Below are 17,815 nucleotides of genomic sequence, written 5' to 3' on the forward strand. Positions count from 1 at the left end.
CTAGCCGTAACTAGGGTGTGTCCCTTTAAGAAAGAGCGCACGTAAAATAATTTTGTATATTGATTGCCACTATTTACCTTATGTAGCTGATAGAAAGATCCGTTTAATAATACCAGAAAAAAAATGTTACGAGAACGGTAGCGTCCATGCAAGAGTTTAATATATGACTGGTACTTATCTTTGCTATATAAATCGGAAGACACAGGTTTAATAGACATCTCAATCCGTGTCAAGACGTGTCAATCCGATCAAAACTTCTTTGCCTATTTAAGCTATTATTAATTAGAAACAGTACACTTTCGTAAGGTAATAGAACACAATGTCTGATAAGGATAACTCATTTATACTGTTCATATAGTTATGACAAAAAAAGAGAAAAGGGATTGAATTAAATAGTGGCTTCTGTAGCCTATACAAATGAACTTGTCACCGAAATCAGCGAAGTCGGTAAAATTGTCTCCACTAGAACATAGCTGTTTACGTGAGGTCCCAAAAATGGCAATCATGTAATTTTATATTTCTTTAAAAAAAAAAAAAAAAAAACAACACCAAAATTAAAAAATTAAATTTAGACGGAATAATGAGAAGGCAAAAGAAATGATAATAGGTATGTAGGAATAAGCCTAGGTATTTTATTACGTCTATTATTTTTCATTTTTACCTTTTAAAAAAAAAAAATCCAAATAAAACTTCACTTAAATATTTGTATTTCAGCCAGAGTTTAATGAATGTGCATATGTTATTTAGATATCTATATATGTACACACTATAGTAACAGTAATCAATGATCATTGCCGACTATTTAATGTTTGTTTCGTTTGTTAGAAAGTGACAGACCATGTGGCTGGAACATGATTTGATGCGCAGTACTCTGTGACATATTGACCAATCAGAGCTATCGGGGTCAGATTAGTTTTACTCACTGGAATTCTGCACGCACACGCTGGTCTACTTGACAACTTGTTACGCATTGATGATGGTGTCTAAAATTATGGCTCTTTTATTATCTTTATTATGGCATCCCACGTTTGGAATAAATCCTTTGTAATGACAGATTTCGTCAGTTTGTATATCTTTTTTTATCAATAAGTCAACATTGGGCCGTTCTAGATCAATGACGTAACGCTGTCAGAGCCGTTCGTAACTTGTAGCGGTAGGTCAAATGACGTGTTACAAAATGTTGATGGAGGGAGACTGGTTGCGTAATTATTGAATTAAAATGCAGTGTCAATGTCCCAACCAACACTATCAATTGAAGTGATTGTAGACCTACGTTTTAATAATGAGATGCTTGGGTCGTAGATCATGAACCACCTCCTCGGAAGCAGTCTTTTTTTCCCCATCCTATCCTAATCATGTTCGTTGTATTTAATAATTGAAATTAAAGACAAGTTGATTCCTATATATGTTTAGCTGTGGGGTGGCGTCTGGTAAGCGAAAACATTGTCTTCCATTAGGCTTAAAATTTATAAACCCAGCTTTATGCGGGACAAAAACAGAGATCACCGTTTTACCACAGCCAATGAGAAGTTATCTTACTGTCGACTGGTGTGATCACTGAGCCGAAGACAAAGCTGTGTGGATCGACTCTGGCAGTGTTATCAAATAAAGAGTTGGAAAGACTTCCGAATCTACCCACCCCTCAGCTTCTATTTACCCTGACTTAACCTAACCCGGGGGAAGGGGGGTAAGAATGCCTTGTCGTACGGGTTTAGCTACACCGTGCACGTAATCTAGACATTGGCTAACATGCAGATTGGTCAAGCATCGCTCGGTTATTGATGTTTCATTTTAGATATTCAACAAAATATTAAGTTTTGCTTTAGTATAATGTGTAATAACAACAATATGTGGTATTTCTATCAGAAATTTTGATTTGTATTTATTATTTCTCGACCGGAAGTTGTTTTCGTCGACGAAAGTTTGCGATTAACAGATTTGGAACATTTTCGGAATGTTCCGGAAAACACCGAAGTTTACCGATGATAAACACCGAACGGACCGGTCCGTTGAACAAAATTACGTTTCACTTCGGCTGTCATAGTAGTAGGCCCATTGAAAAAAATTAAAATAGTACAAGTGACTGTCCAAAAGACAATGTAGTAACATAATTTTCTGTAGTAAATAATAAAAACGAAATCCTGATTTAAACATTGGATTATTACATGTAATTTGAGATTTTAATTTATAGGCTGACCTCCTTTACAATTTAGGATACTAGTAGGCATAATTATAACTGATTTTAAATTTTCAAAATTTTCACAAGTGTACAAAGAGTACACTTTTGACCCCCCCCCCCCCCCCCCCCCCCCCTCCTAAAAGTGTACATCCCCAAATGAAAAATGTTGTTCGACATTTTTCATTTTTTTTTAAAAAGTGTACGCTGCCCCCCAACCCGGCCCTCCGCGTACGGTTTGTACGCTCGTAAAAATTTTCAAAATTATGGACGGCCCCTTACACACCTGTTACCTCGGTTGAAACTGAAAGTTTAAAGAACTAGGCCTAATATTGCAGTAACAATGAACATAACCAGCTGGATATCATTAGACACTGCTATATGAACGAAAATTGGATTCACTGTATGATGAATGTTGAATTAAAAGTAAGTAAGCTTCCAAAATGAGTCTTTGAATTTTGAGAAAAATGGTCTTGAAAGTTTGTGAAAAGTGTGAATTTTGAAGTGAGAAGTTTGTATGAACCCTGACTAAGCATCCCCCCCCCCCCCCCCCCTCTTGAACATGGTTAAAAGATCGACTGTTGAAAACATAGACATATAATTCGCATATTTATAAACAATCAAGTCAATAATTAAATAAATTAAATATAATGCACAAGAAATGACTTGCCTATCAACGCTAACATTGATAAACATTGATCGTAGTTAGTTATATTATGACGTCTTTTTGACTCTGCCCCATAGCCTCGTTTTGGATACGATCTCGACAAGGGTGAGTGACGGGACGCTTAAGGGTGTATACTACCAAATCAATTCCCATAGACGACAATAGTAACATATGTGGCTAAAACTCCTACCTGCAACGTATCAACCGACATAAACGCCACGGATATAAATACTACCACCCCTTACACTTAAAGTGAATCAGAAAAAAATGTGGGTCAAGCTGCTCGTTTCTGAGATAACTGGTAGCGTCTATGACTACCCTAGTTTCGCACAAAATTCGAGTACTTTTTTTTACAGGTACCCCATACATGTTTCAAGCACAAGGCTACTTGACACATTGGTACTAGATGAAATAAAATTGCACATTTTTTTTACCCAGATGAAACTATTATTTTTTACAACCAACACACTCACATTTATAACCAATCACAGGACTTGTGGTGTTCACTTCTCTATCAAAAGTTGGGTGCACCTCGAACTTTGACCCAGCCGGAAGTTATTTGGTTTAGTACTACCTTAAGGGCCTGTTACACGATACGATAGAATCGGACCGAGTCACTCGTACGAGTCAATCGGACCGATTGAATCGGATGTGTTGCCACACGGTACTTCGTATGAAACATGACGTCATTAAAAAAAAAACCTTGCTGTAACCATGGTAAACAATGTCGGCGTTCACTAGTATGAGTTGTGACAGTGAAGAGGATATAATGATCCTCTCTGCTGTGGGTATGGCATTTGAGGAAAAAAAAATACACAAGGTATGAAAAAAAATAATCGAAAAAGACGGCAATAGTGGGTGAGACCATGGATATCCCGTAGGGAAGAGCTTGGCGCCTATCATGCCTTGATGTGTGAAATGGAAAGGGAAGATGTCAGATCCTACATTAACTTTGTAAGGATGGACCCGCAACATTTAGTGCCTATTCATAATGTTATGGTGCCCTTTTTGTCTTGGACCCATCCCCCTCATCAGAAAAGCTGGATCCGCCCCAGCTCAGTCGCTACACTGCCTATGTAAAGTGAAACAAGTTGTTGCTCATTGAAGCAAATTTTATCAATGCTATTATACTTACTTGGCAGGTTTATACCGGTTGCTTCAATGAAAGCAACGTGTATTGACAAGAATGCTGCTGTCCTGACGTTCCTATCTTTATACAGACGACTGGACACATCCCACAAAGAGTTGTGTCCCTGGTACAACTCTATGAGCTGTTGGGTTTGTGCAGACGATAAACGAACACAGTTTTCCGCCATTACACTTAGAGGGTCGAGGTTATCGGTGCTATGATCTGATTGGTCAACGTCACCAAACGTCCGATTCAATCGTATGAAAATAGAACAGGTTCTAAACTTCGACTCGTACGAGTGACTCGGGCCGATTCAATCGTATGGCATGCCACACGTTACGATGTGCTTGTTGGCGTTGCAATCCGAGTCACTCGTACGAGTCACTCGTATCGTGTAGCAGGCCCTTTAGTTAGAATACCTCCAAATGATGACGTATCACATGAATGACGTCAAACATTAAATATTCTTCTGCTACTGCTAGGCTAACGTGTCAGGTAAGTGAAAATCTATTTTTATAATTTCGGGTAAGTGAAAATCTATTTTTTCACGACAAGTTTTTCAATGTTCCCAATTCACTGATGAATGGTTCGTATGCATATGAAGGATGGAAATAGCCTTAGTATGGTAATTTCGACACTTTATGGTATAATATCGTCTTAAAGTCCAACCAAAATTAATTGTTAACAACTACAGGTGATGTTCCAGTTCTGGATCACTTCCGGATCACCTGTACAGGCTGTAGTTCCGATCAGTATGTCTTTATAATCTAACCCTGTTGAGTCGTTGTCTCTATTAAAGGCATATTGTCGCAGACCACTGACCTATTTAATGGTCTAACAAAGTATTACCTGAACAAAAATAATTTGATTTGTCCCTAAATGTACTTTATTCAACCATCTTCATAACCATCATACTCCATTTGTTAATGACATTTTGTAAAAATAATTGAATTATGGCAATGGTCCATAATTCAAAAACTAAAATTGACGAGAGGGATAACATGGATTTCACTCCATCAAGGTTTAGTTAAAAAGTTTCTTTTTCATTTATTTCTACAAGACATAAATTCAGTCAAGCAAGTTACAGCTATAAGGTCGACAACAGTAATTTTTCGGACCCTTGTTTTGCTTCGTACACAATAAATAAACAATATCCAGCAGTAATGTTTTGATATGATATATTTAACAAAAGGTACTTTTTATTTCTTTCATCTTTTAAAACTTAAAATTAATATTTTGTCCAGAATTTCGAAAACAGCGTTGTCTGCCTGTTATAGAAATTTGACAGAGGTCAAGGTTAATAGACCAGTTTTTATTTTAATGTAGCGAAGCATTGTTATAATATTGCTAATTTTGAATTTGAATGACGTCAGTATTCCAATGACGTCACTTTACATCTGCTTACAATGGTTACAGCTCTATAGTCCGAAGGTTCAATAGTCCGAAGGTTCAATGGTCCGTAGGTTCAATGATCCGAAGGTTCAATAGGGGCCGTTCAAATATTACGTAACGGCTATTTTTGTCAAAATTAGACACCCACCCATCCCCTTGTAACGTCCCGTAACGCTAGACCATACCCCCCCCCCCCAAAAAAAAAAAAACCCTTAACGCTCGGAGATCCCCCCCCCCCCCCAACACAGACAGAGCAACGTGGCAATGTTTATTTATACCCATGTGAACTACGATGACGTCATTAAAGTGACGATGGGAGAAAAAACGTGGGTTTTCACTTGCGCCATTTTAATTGATCACCATCATGGTTGACAAAGAAAAATGTTGGGTTTACATTTACCTACATTATATATTTGTGTCATGGCATGACACGTTTAAGAGAAAACAAAATTGTGTTACGTAACGCTGTTCAATACCCCCCCACACACACACACACCACCACCACCACCACCACCCCTTGTATCAGCCACATAACGCTTGGACTTACACCCCCACCCCTAAAAGCGTTACGTAATATTTGAATGGCCCCATAGTCCGAAGGTTCAGCAGTCCGAAGGTTTATAGACCTAACTATAATCACGAAGAATGGCAAAAGAACAGTGCCAAATGCACTAAACAAATGTGAATTCTTTACAGTAATCAAGCGTACCGTAGGCAACAGCGTAATATGTTATCTCATGAAGATATGATGCATGTTGGATATCAATTTAAAGACATCTGATTGGCTTCTTAAATAGCAATCCAAACCAACCACTGTCTGAGATTAAGGCTACACACGTCGATTTCTGTTGCCAGATGACGTACTTGTAAGTTAACAGTGTATAATACGTAAACGCGAGCACCGTATATAATTTGGTTCAAAATACGTTTTAAAGACGCAGACCCTAGTTTCAGCCCGTATAAATGGACACTAAGTTTAGTTAATCTACAAACATGCAACACATTTGGATAAGGTTATAACATAGAGAAGCTAAAGTTTGTGGCGTTTAAAGCCCCAGTCACACTGTCAGGTATTGAGGGCTTGGTATTACTACGTTTCCCAACCCTACGGATTGCCAAATATGCTACGTATATCGAAACCCCACGCTTATTTTGAACATGTTCAAAACAAACGTGGCTGGAGCAATCATCATTACGTATACTGACACCCAATGAAAACGCAAAAACAACTTTTCATTGCAAATAACGACAAACTATTAATGAATTGATGGATAATTTAATATGACATTAATGACTGGTATTCATGAGATACATTCACATGGAAACATGGCCAGTTATCATCAGTAATCGAGTTGCATTCGTAATCGAAAAGTCCAAACACCCCCACTCCCCACTCCCCACCCCCCATATCAAGGTCAGTATCTAGTGTGTCCACCATTGGCCCGTGAGCATGCGTGAAGCCGACGGGGAAAGGATTGGCACAAACATCTCAAATAAGCCACAGGAATATTCCTCCACTCCTCCTGCAACGTCTGTGCAAGCTCAGCGACGTTACGCGGTGGTGGCTGGCGGTGACGTACACGACGTCCTAACTCATCCTACATGTGTTCAATTGGGTTCAAATCCGGTGAAACGGCGGGCCAGTTTATAACGGTGATACCGGCTTGTTGCAGGAATGCCTTGGTAATTCTTGCAGTATGTGGACGGGCATTGTCTTGTTGAAACAGCAGGGGACCTCCTAATCTTCGGTGACGGCGCAAAAGTGGCTGGAGAACTGGTCTTAGAATAACGTCAACATAACGCTTGGCTGTAAGGGCATCGTGGACAATGATGAGATCACTCCTGAAATCACACTTGATTGCCCCCCCCCCCCCCCCCCCCCCCCCCATCAGACATCCGCCGCCAAACCGATCACGCTCCCTTACACATCCGTCAGCGTACCGCTCATGGAGTCTCCTGTACACACGTGCTCTTCCATCGGCACAGGAAACCGGACTCAGAAAACAATGCTCCGGTAAAAGGCTGGTGGATGATTACCATTCTGGAGAGCAAACTGTAGTCTCGGAGCACGATGTCGAGGTGTCATGATGTTGCCGTTGTACGGGCGTCTGCATGTGAGTCCAGCCGTTCTGAGCGACGGATGACCGTCATCGGATGGATTATGCCTTCCATGACGTCCGATCGTGTTGCTTGCTGTCATCGTCGCAGTTTTGAACCGGTCACGGAGGTGGTGTTGTCGAATCTGCCGATCTTGGCGTGGGGTTGTAACGGGACGTTGATGACGTTCAACAAGTCGTCCAATAGTTGATGGATGGACTCTTAAAGGTCCTAGCAACTTGGCTTTGCGAAGTCCCCCCTTGAACCATGCCCAACGCTTGCTCCCTTTGTTCTTCTCTGAGTCGTGGTATTCTTAATGTGACGAGGAATATGACATCGTTACGTGACTTTTATGTGTCCACATACTGGCATTTCACGTGCATTGCATGCAGCATGATTGAGCGTGTAGTGAACGCATTTCACACCATTTTGTGTTTCTGCTATTGTATGTGTAACGAGAACAAAACCAGGATTAAAACCCAGACAAAAGTACCAATCAAATGCTTCCTCTCGTAAATTGTTATTTTAAGTCTAATAAATATATTTTTCATTAATCACAACAAAATATTGAAAAATATCTGTTTTGCGTTTTCATTCTGTGTTAGTATATATAGCCGTATGTAATACGTTTTACTCCAAATAATAAAATGTAATTTAAATTATTAAAAACATGGCTTTAATAATGAAAATTGCATTGTAGTGTTTAAAAACTAGGGTCTGTCACTTTAATTTCTCTTGTAGAATGCTCGCCTGAGGTCTTTGCGTCGCATGATCGAATCACCTTGATGGATCACATCAACTGATTGGGTTTCTTCTCGTTCCAACCAGTGCACCACAACTGGTCAAAGGCCGTGATATGTGCTTTCCTCTGTGGGAAAGTGCATACAAAAGATCCCTTGTTGCATTAACAACAATGTAGCGGGTTTCCTCTGATTCCCAAATGTTTGACATCCAATATCCGATGATTAATTAATCAATGTGCTATAGTGGTGTCGTTAAACAAAACATTTTTTTTTTTTTTAATTTCTCTTAAACCTGTATTTTAAAGATAAAGATATGTAAGAAAATATTCTACACTCGTGTCTCCAGCTCTCGTATTAGTTAGATACCATTTATCTTGCATTTCGTTTAAAATTGTATTCACCTCACGTTTGTTCCCATTGGCGTAGCCAGAATTTTATATTGGTGGAGGACCACAATGTCATAGAGGGTCAACCACATTCAGAGCTCTGGCTGTTGGTAGCATTTTTTAGTAATATTCCAAATTCTCCTCTTAAATTTCTGTCTCGAGTGAAGTACCTGGCTATCCAGATAGGACCCGGGATGGACATGCCTGAAACCTTAGTGGTATATGGGCATGTTAAAAAAGTTCAAGCCCAAGCTGTCGGTAGCCAAATTAGCCATTGGCTAATTTAAAAAAACAAACAAAAAAAGGCTAATACAATTTGCAAGCGGCTAAAATTTTGGCTAAACTATTTTCTACCTTCTGATGTGAACAAACGGTTATATAATCTATCGGACACCTCAAGCATAATACGAAATATTCAATTAGCGTAATAGCGATCTCGCGACCGGTATACAAAAAACTGTGTCATCCAGAATAGGGCTACAGTGACGTTGTTTTTGAGACTCTTAATAGGGAAGGAAGGTAATGTTTTATATAACGACGCACGCACTCAACACATTTATTTACGGGTAAATGGTGTCGGATACACAGATACTGAGACAGGAAACCCGATGCTGCCACTTCATGGGTTACTCCTTTCGATTAGCAGCAAAGCAGTTTTTATATTCACCACCCACGGTCTTTGTTACACCAGTAGGGAAGCATTGGCTGGAATGAAAAATAGCCCACTGACGGGGATCGGTCGTGCTTCAAGATTTATTTTTTTAAAGTATCCATTGTCCAAATATAGGGAATTGGCCCATATATAGTGTTTTTTTAAACTACACAGGTTAACGTTTTAGCCTATATGATTTTATTTGGTGCAGTACAACCATGTGTTGGTATACCGGAAACAGTTGTTTCCAAACTTTATCAAGTTTATTCGTTCTTTCTTCTAAAAGTTAATGTTTGTTTTGTTTAACGACACTATTAGAGCACAGTGATTTATTAATAATCGGCTTTAGAAGTAAAATTTCTACTAAAAAGAGTTGCAATAGAAAACAGACGTAGATTTACGTGCAAAGTAAGTTAGTAGTATAGAGGGTTACGCGTCATACTAGATTACCCATGATCCATAGCGGTCGGCCATGCTGGAAGGCATCAACACCTAATAATAGCTAGGCCTACTTGTCGAATCTTTTTGTTAGTTGTCATTCGTCTAGAACCAACATAATGCCGACTACTTGTGGCATTGTCAGTTGTATTGCCCTCTACTGGAGAGACAAAGGATTTTTTTTAGGCTTCCTAGCATTATCGCGCGTCAGGGTGGAGAAACTAAAAAAAAACAGTGAAAGATGGAGGCTTTGGCTAGGTTACTTGGCTTTCAGCTATAAACCGATCGGACCTAGGACATAACAAAAACTGACAGTTCAAACCCAGTTTTTTGATAAAATTGTGTTGGTGTGTGTTGTGCCCTTACAAATATGTACCCATCAGTTCCATTTGACTGAAGAATGGAAATCCCATCACACACCTGTAAATATGTTTTATTAGGACATTTATAATTGAAACATTGTGATTATTTTATATGCACCATCCCAGAGACAGGATAGCACATACCACATCATTTGATATACCAGTCGTGGTGCACTGGCTGGAACACGAATTAGCCCAATATGCTCACAGACAGGGATCGATCCCACACCAGACCATGCACCAGACAAGCACTTTACCACTGGACTACGTCCCAGACCCTATGTAACAAAGTAATGACAGCTATATAGGTGCTGACAAAATAACTAATCACTAAAAAAAAGTGTTGTTAAATTATAATCATCATAACTGAATTTAACTAACAATATTGAGGCTTGTAAAAAATAAATCTCACTTTTTGACTGTACACGTTTCACCCTCCCAAGGCTCATCAGTGCAGCTTGGGTTTCATAGCAATTAGTATTGAAAAGAAAACTGCAGACGTGTTTTTTGGTAAGTTCGTCATAATTTGTAATAAGTACATGTATAATTCACATAGTTTTATAATTAAATTCAATGTTCATAAATCCATCACCATTGATACTAAATACCTGTACATGTGTTCAGTAGTTTGTATTTAAAAAGTTATTTTCTTTTAGTTTTATTATCACATTTCACTTTCTTCACTGCCACTCCCTTCCTATAGTCAATACAATACCACTTTCCAATGGATGCTTTCTTTAATTCCATACAAGAAAAATGAAACCATTCAAATGGCTTGTGGGAACAGTCTGCTGAATCGCATGTGATCATTGGCAGAATCATCGCAAATACAATATAGTGCTGGGTCTTCATCTGATTTGTCAAGTGTAGCGCCAGAAGTCGATGGATCAGTCGACAGTTCTGTTACACTGTCTTTGTCAATTAAAACTTGTGTCAAGTGACTGGACAACAGTTGATACCTTTTTTCTTGCTCACGAGCTGTTTACTTTTGTCAACCTGGCTAGTGGTATCTGTCATGGTAGTATCTTTCCTGTTAAAACGCTGAACCACAAGTTCTGGCATGTGACGTAGGTAACAAATAAAACTCTGTTAACTTCTCTGCAATGGTTTCCCAAAGCTCAATTCTCTGGATAAAAAGATAATTAATATAAAGTCAAAGTAAACAAAATTACAAGCATGCAACAGTGAATGCACTTGGTAAAAATATGGATGGTTTCTCTTCAGCTGAAGACTGCCGTCAACCGTTTTAAAGCAGGATTTGTTTCCATCTGTTACGCCGTTATCCTTCATACAGTATGGACATATTATTTCAATAGATCCAAGACCACAGCAATCGCATTCCACTAGGCCATCTGTTGAATCAATACCGAATACTGTACCAATACCGACTACCGAATACCGTACCAATGCCGAAAAAAAATCACTCCAAAAATACCGATATTGATACCAAATCTGAAATTTCAAATCCGCCAGCTCTAGTACTGTTCAGATCGGCTGACACTCATGTTGTGGTCCCAACAATTGCAAAGTTGCATACTTTAGCTCTTGATGCACCACGGATTGCCTATGGCATGATGAGAAACTATAGCATAATAGATGGCGGCCGCGATTGTGATCAGATTACGTGTGTCCTGCTTATAAACAAAAGACTTAAAATCTGTACCAGTATGCACATTTTCATTTTATTCTTCACTTGAACAATTCAAGTATATTTTGACATTAGCTATATAGTGCATGCTTTAATTCAAATACTTTTGCATTTAGATTAACGTTCAACTTTTGCGTTCAGCTCCATTTGTCAACCCCCCCCCCCCCCCTTAAAACAAAAAACCAAAACCCCAACAAAACCCACCTGATTTAATTCCGCTGAATTCTTGTTTCTCTTTTAGCTAAGTACCTGTAGAGTAAAATATACTTATGTCACATTTACTTTCTACCTAAGTACCTACAGAGTAAAATATACTTCTGTCACATTTGCTTTGTACCTAAGTACCTACAGAGAAAAATATACTTATGTCACATTTACTTTGTACCAAAGTACCTACAGAGTATAAGATATTTATTTCTCTTGCATGATCACGTGACTTCTGTTGTTTGAGTTGATATTAACATTGGGTGACGTCACGTAAACGGCAAAATAACGCAAGAAATGATTTTTTATATTTCATAAAAACAAGTAAACGTGCTGTCATAATGAAATTATACTATCATTTTCGGTTTATACTTTTAGTATAAACCTTTTTAGGGTACGATCTTTTCAATGATTATGATTATTTTATTGTAAGATAAAAATTAAAAAAGTAGGTTTTTTACGTGTTCCTAAAATGCTTGTTTTTCATCTACTGGATGGGAGAAAAATATCCTCCATTATGTATCCATGTGGGACAGGGCTATTCCACCCTCGGGTACATAATATGATGTCAGGGACGAGGCTTGGAATACCCCTATCCACATGGACACATATGATGGATTATTTTAGTCACATTTACTTTGTATCTAAGTACCTACATAGTAATAGCTATTTATGTCACATTTACTTTGTATTTAACATTCATGCACAACATATTAGTTTTAATTATTATTTATCCTTTGCTTCTTTTCCTAGTGCAAGTTACTTCTAAACGATGGATGTTTCACTAATGTTACTGGTGACAGTTCTCTGTATATTGAGTCCTGTTCATTCAGGTCAGTGTCTAGAATTTTGTCATATTTATCATTTTTAAAAGAACTAGCTTACAGTGTTGTGAGTCATATGAAACCTTTCCGTCCACTCCAAACCGTATTCCACTGCAGTATTCAAGCGCATGTGCGGCCCCGCCCCCTGTTTAAAGCGAATTCCACTTATTTGATGTGTCCTGTATTAAGTCCTTTGATGTAGATGTTACACGCAATCACACACACACACGCGCACACGCGCGCGCGTGCGCACGGACACAATTTAAATTTTAAAATTTAAATCGCTGAACGGTAACCAAGGGTTTTGGGTGGTAATGATCTTGCATAACCTGTATTAATTCTTCAAACGTTGTGTCAGTAGGACGGTCAGGAGATACGAGATTTCGCATTAATGCAAACATTTTTGGTCAAACAACAAGGCCGATAGGCGTTCGGTGTACGTGGTCCAATATTCGACATCCTGGTTAAACGGATATATTCTACCGTAAACTGCCATAATAAAATAATTCCAGATTTACCTCGTCGCCAATTCTGGAATGTTCTGGGTAAAAAAAAAAAAATTCCAAATTGATAGTGTGTTTTATTCACTGAGAACATAGACTTGCCGTCTGCTTCGCCATACCGTAACCCTAGTATACACTTCTGGGTATTGTTATATTAACTCTTCCGGTAATAGTAACTAAACAATAATAGTTTCTATATCGCTATTGGTATTGGTATTACTGCTATATACATCACAAATCTCAACAAGAGCCCCTACTCAATACAGTTCTTCATTGCAGACACGTGTGATACTAATTGCCAGAATGGTGGTACACCGTCCAAGGAGTGCGGACAATGTGACTGCGTCAAAGGATACACTGGATTCCAGTGTGAACTGGGTGGTAAGTTAAAAAAAATATGATGACGATACTGACAGTTCAATTTTATATTATGCATACATTCTCGAATATTGTTGTATCTATTTTTACTTTATTTGGTTTCAACGGAAACTATCATTTTTGACTGAAGGTGTTAGTCTGAGGTCAAAAATAAAACATTTGCGAACATCAAATAGACAATAACACCCACAAATCTATATAAAAAAAAATCCATATGGTTATGCCCATTCTAAACTGAAATGTTTTTCTCTTTTAATTGAATCAGTTGAATGTCTCACACCTGGCTATAGATTACCCATAGACCCTTGAACAGTTAACTTGGCCTGTTCCACTTTAGCTTTGGTGCCCAGAAAAATGTAATTAAACAATCACATTACTGAAAATACTTGCCATCAGAATACAATAGTATTTTAGTATCAACCCATAAATATTTCATCTGCGTTGGCTCTTTGTTTAAAGCTGTTGAGGTACATGCTCCGTGGTCACACATTGTGTAACTGTGATCGTGGACAGGCGGGTTAGTAATGAAGTTCCAGTTAGGAAGGAAATGTTTTATTTAATGACACACTCAACGCATTTGATTTACGGTTATGTGCCGTCAGACATATGATTAAGGACCACACAGATACATAGAGAGGAAATCCGCTGTCACCACTTCATGGGCTACTTTTTTCGATTAGCAGCAAAATATCTTTTATATGCACCATCCCACAAACAGGATAGTACATACCACGGGGTTTGTTACACCAGTTGTGGAGCACTGGCTGGAATGAGACATAGCTCAATGGATCCACCGACGGGTATCGATGAAGTTCCAGTTAGATACAAGTGCAATTAATATGCTAATATTAGGACAATATGACATGTAAGAGGGTAGAAATATATGACACTGTATGTATATATATATTGTATTTTATTAGCTACTTGTTTTATAATATTTGATTATTTGGTTATTTGATTTGGTTTTAAGATATTCGTCGTAGGGAATACCCTATTAGACAACGCCATAACCTTTCTTTCTCGCCAAACTGGAGTTTAGCCAATGGTATTTTATTCTGGTGTCATATGACCATTGGTTACAGCTAGTCCATTCGACATTCACACTGAACAGCAACCATCAACACCGGTATAATACTGAGCTGTTCCCGACTATTTCTTATATATTTCAATCCTTTCTGCGACAGTTACACAGGTTTGTCTAACATGCATGTATACATTTATACAATTGTTGAGCAAATTATTTTCCATTATGATTTAAATATTAACTATTGGAAGATATAAAATCATAATAATCTGTATTAACTTCAGGTACATATAAAATGATAAATTTACTTGACACTAGGGAAAGTGTAATGTTTAAATACATATTCTTAATTTACTAACTGTAAATACAATATAATATTTACTAGGGTAATTATGTTGTATACAATAACGATAAATATATAATAGTTAAATGCCCAAAAATTAACCCTCTGTATATTTATCATAATTGTCAAAAAAACTTGTTATGTGAAAACTATATTTTCACACATCACTCGTCAGGGTTTCTGCCAGAGGGTAAAATAGGTATGGCACCATACCCAGATTTTTTGGCAATTGTTTTTTTTTTTTAAAGTTAAACTTTTAACAAAATTAATTACTCTTATCATTAATGTATGATTTTTTTTTCCACCTTAACCCTAAACGTAACCCATTTTCTTTCTGGGGGAGGCTGCCCACACCCTCTGTTCAATTCCATAGCACCATATCCAAACATTTATTTCTGGCAGAAACACTGCTCGTTGACATAAAAATTGTATTCGAAAATAAACCCATGAAATAGCCTCTATATTTTGATAAAACACTAAATGTTTCATCTACCGAAATGGGTGATTTTGCTAATATGTATGGCTGACGCGACAATTTTAGATACGGATGCAGAAACTTTGCCACATAACAGCCAATTTACTGTTCATTTGAAGGGTGGAAATAGAGCATAACTGGTTACTGTCATGAGATATCAGCTTTATCCTGCAAAGATTAGAATGGCGAATGCACACACATACACACATGTGTGCGGGCAAAGTGTTGATATGACTCCCCCAATTGGCAAGTAACAACAAATCTGAGGCTGGACACTTCTTACGCACACAGAATAGTAAAATACTGCATAACGGATCTATTATATGACAAAAAAAATAACAAAAGCAAACCGTGAATCACTCGAGAATGAGACATTTATGTCATTGCAAAAAAACTATCCATTCTCGGTGTATGCAATTATTTTTATTTGAATATTTATATATTATTTAAATAACATTTAGTTGAAATAGTGTATTTTCTTCTTGTTTTATGTATGTTATGTGAACATTTTTTATTTGTGTGTTTTGTTCAGTGTTTTGGTTGGGGGGGGGGGGGGGTGTTGGTGCGTTCGCAAGTACCTCGTCCTATCCCCTATGGCATTGATCATGTTTCTTTTTTTTGTAATGTACAGGGCCAGCGGAGTGTGTTTGAAAGTGGAGATGGGGGACTAGTAGAGTGCTGTCAGTTCGAAGGTCATGGGGTGTGTGCGTGCGTGCGTGTGTGCATGCGTATGTGTGTGAGTATGTGTGTGCGCGCGCGTGCATGTATTTGAGAGCCCAAACCTGTTATTGGGGTTTCGGAGCCATGTTCACCCGGGATAAGCTTAAATTTCAGATGGCATGTGTTATGATATACGATTAGTAGTTTTTACATTGGATGGTTGTTTACAGTTCAGCGTGTACCAGTAGCGATTTTTAGTAGGACCGCTGTATATGTGATGTCAGAGCATGTGCTTTAAAAGTTAGTCGGTTTTGGAAACTAAAAGATATTTGTGTTTTGGTTGTTTCAAACGTAACAGTTGTCAACGAGGATTCGATAAAAAGCTGTCCAATTGCTTCCTGAAATTTTTTGTTTACGAAATATGCCTGTCTTCAGTATAATTGGGAGTTTGACCTGAAAAATTGCGATTCGGATGAGTATATCGAACGTTTGGAGCAGTATCTCGATGCGAACGACATAGATGTAAAAAAAAAAATTCTTCTTTTTTTTGCCTGTATGTAAAATTTGACATCGCCTGAAAAATCTGCAAGTAAAACTTACGAACAACTGAATTTTTTGAAACCAAAACCTTTGATGATCGCGGAACATTTTAAATTCTATCAGCGAAAACAGGAGCCCAGAGAGACTGTAAGTTAATTTTAGGCTGAATTACGTGAGAAACCGACAGAACATTGTGAGTTTGGTGCATTTTTTTACAGACGCATTGTGAGATATATTTGTCTGTGGTCTGGCTGAAAAGACAATACAGAAAAAAAACTTCTCTCCAAACATGATCTAACATCACAAAAAGCCTTGCAAATAGTTGTTACCATGGAAATGTCAGCTAAAGAAACTGACAAGCTGAATAATGGACGAAAATCAGAAACTGAAAAATTCTATAAATGTTTTGTGGAATGCTTTTGTTGTGGCAAAATAAATCATACTCAGGATACATTTTTCTACAAAAAGGCAAAATGTTATAAATGTCAACAAATGAGGCATTTTAGCCAAAAATGTAAAAATGTAAAAACAATTAAGAAGAAAAATTCTGAATCAGAAACAGATTTAAAACTTCACGTCATTAATGAAAAATCTGGAAATAGAATCGCTGAATCAGAAAGTGAAACAGGTGTTCTGGAAAAGAGGAACGTGCAAGTGTCAATAATTTCCAAGAAAGTGTATAAAGAAAAGTTGAAAGTGAGAATATTCATCTTAAAGAGACAATTTTTGCAATGAAATCGATGAAAGCTAAAGAAATTCAAATTCCATTGGAACCCAATAATGTGTCTTTCGAAATGAAAATAGATACAGGTGCTTCTGTGTCAAAAATTTCCAAGAAAGTGTATAAAGAAAAGTTGAAACAAATGGTGCTATTGAAGTTAACATCAGTTGTACTTAAAACATATACAAATGAAGTCGTGCCAGTTCTGGGCCAAACTGATGTCATGGTTAAAAAAGGGGAAAAAAAAGAAAAGGTGTTGCCTTTAATTGTTGTTAAAGGAAAGGGATCATTATTGTTTGGACGGAATTGGTTCCAAAGTATTAAACTAGACTGGAACAGTATTAAACTTAACAAAGCTTCGAAAGGTTATTCAGTAAATATTCAAATATTCAATCTTTTCAGACAAATTGGGGAACAGTCAAAGGCATAACAGCTCATCTGAAAGTTAAAGAG

General features: G+C 37.7%; 1 protein-coding gene across 1 annotated transcript in view; it reads left to right on the forward strand.

The window, feature by feature from the left end:
- The first annotated feature begins 4,299 nt into the window (after positions 1-4,299).
- Positions 4,300-17,815, forward strand: part of LOC121372970 — a 29,860-nt gene continuing 16,344 nt past the window's right edge. The window contains exons 1-3 of the mRNA XM_041499409.1: positions 4,300-4,467; positions 12,648-12,727; positions 13,501-13,602. Of these exons, the coding sequence (XP_041355343.1) occupies positions 12,667-12,727; positions 13,501-13,602 (163 nt within the window). The 5' untranslated portion in view covers positions 4,300-4,467; positions 12,648-12,666. The remainder of the gene's footprint in view (positions 4,468-12,647; positions 12,728-13,500; positions 13,603-17,815) is intronic.

Source organism: Gigantopelta aegis, chromosome 5 (genome assembly GCF_016097555.1).
Source record: "Gigantopelta aegis isolate Gae_Host chromosome 5, Gae_host_genome, whole genome shotgun sequence".
Taxonomy (NCBI): Eukaryota; Metazoa; Mollusca; class Gastropoda; order Neomphalida; family Peltospiridae; genus Gigantopelta; species Gigantopelta aegis.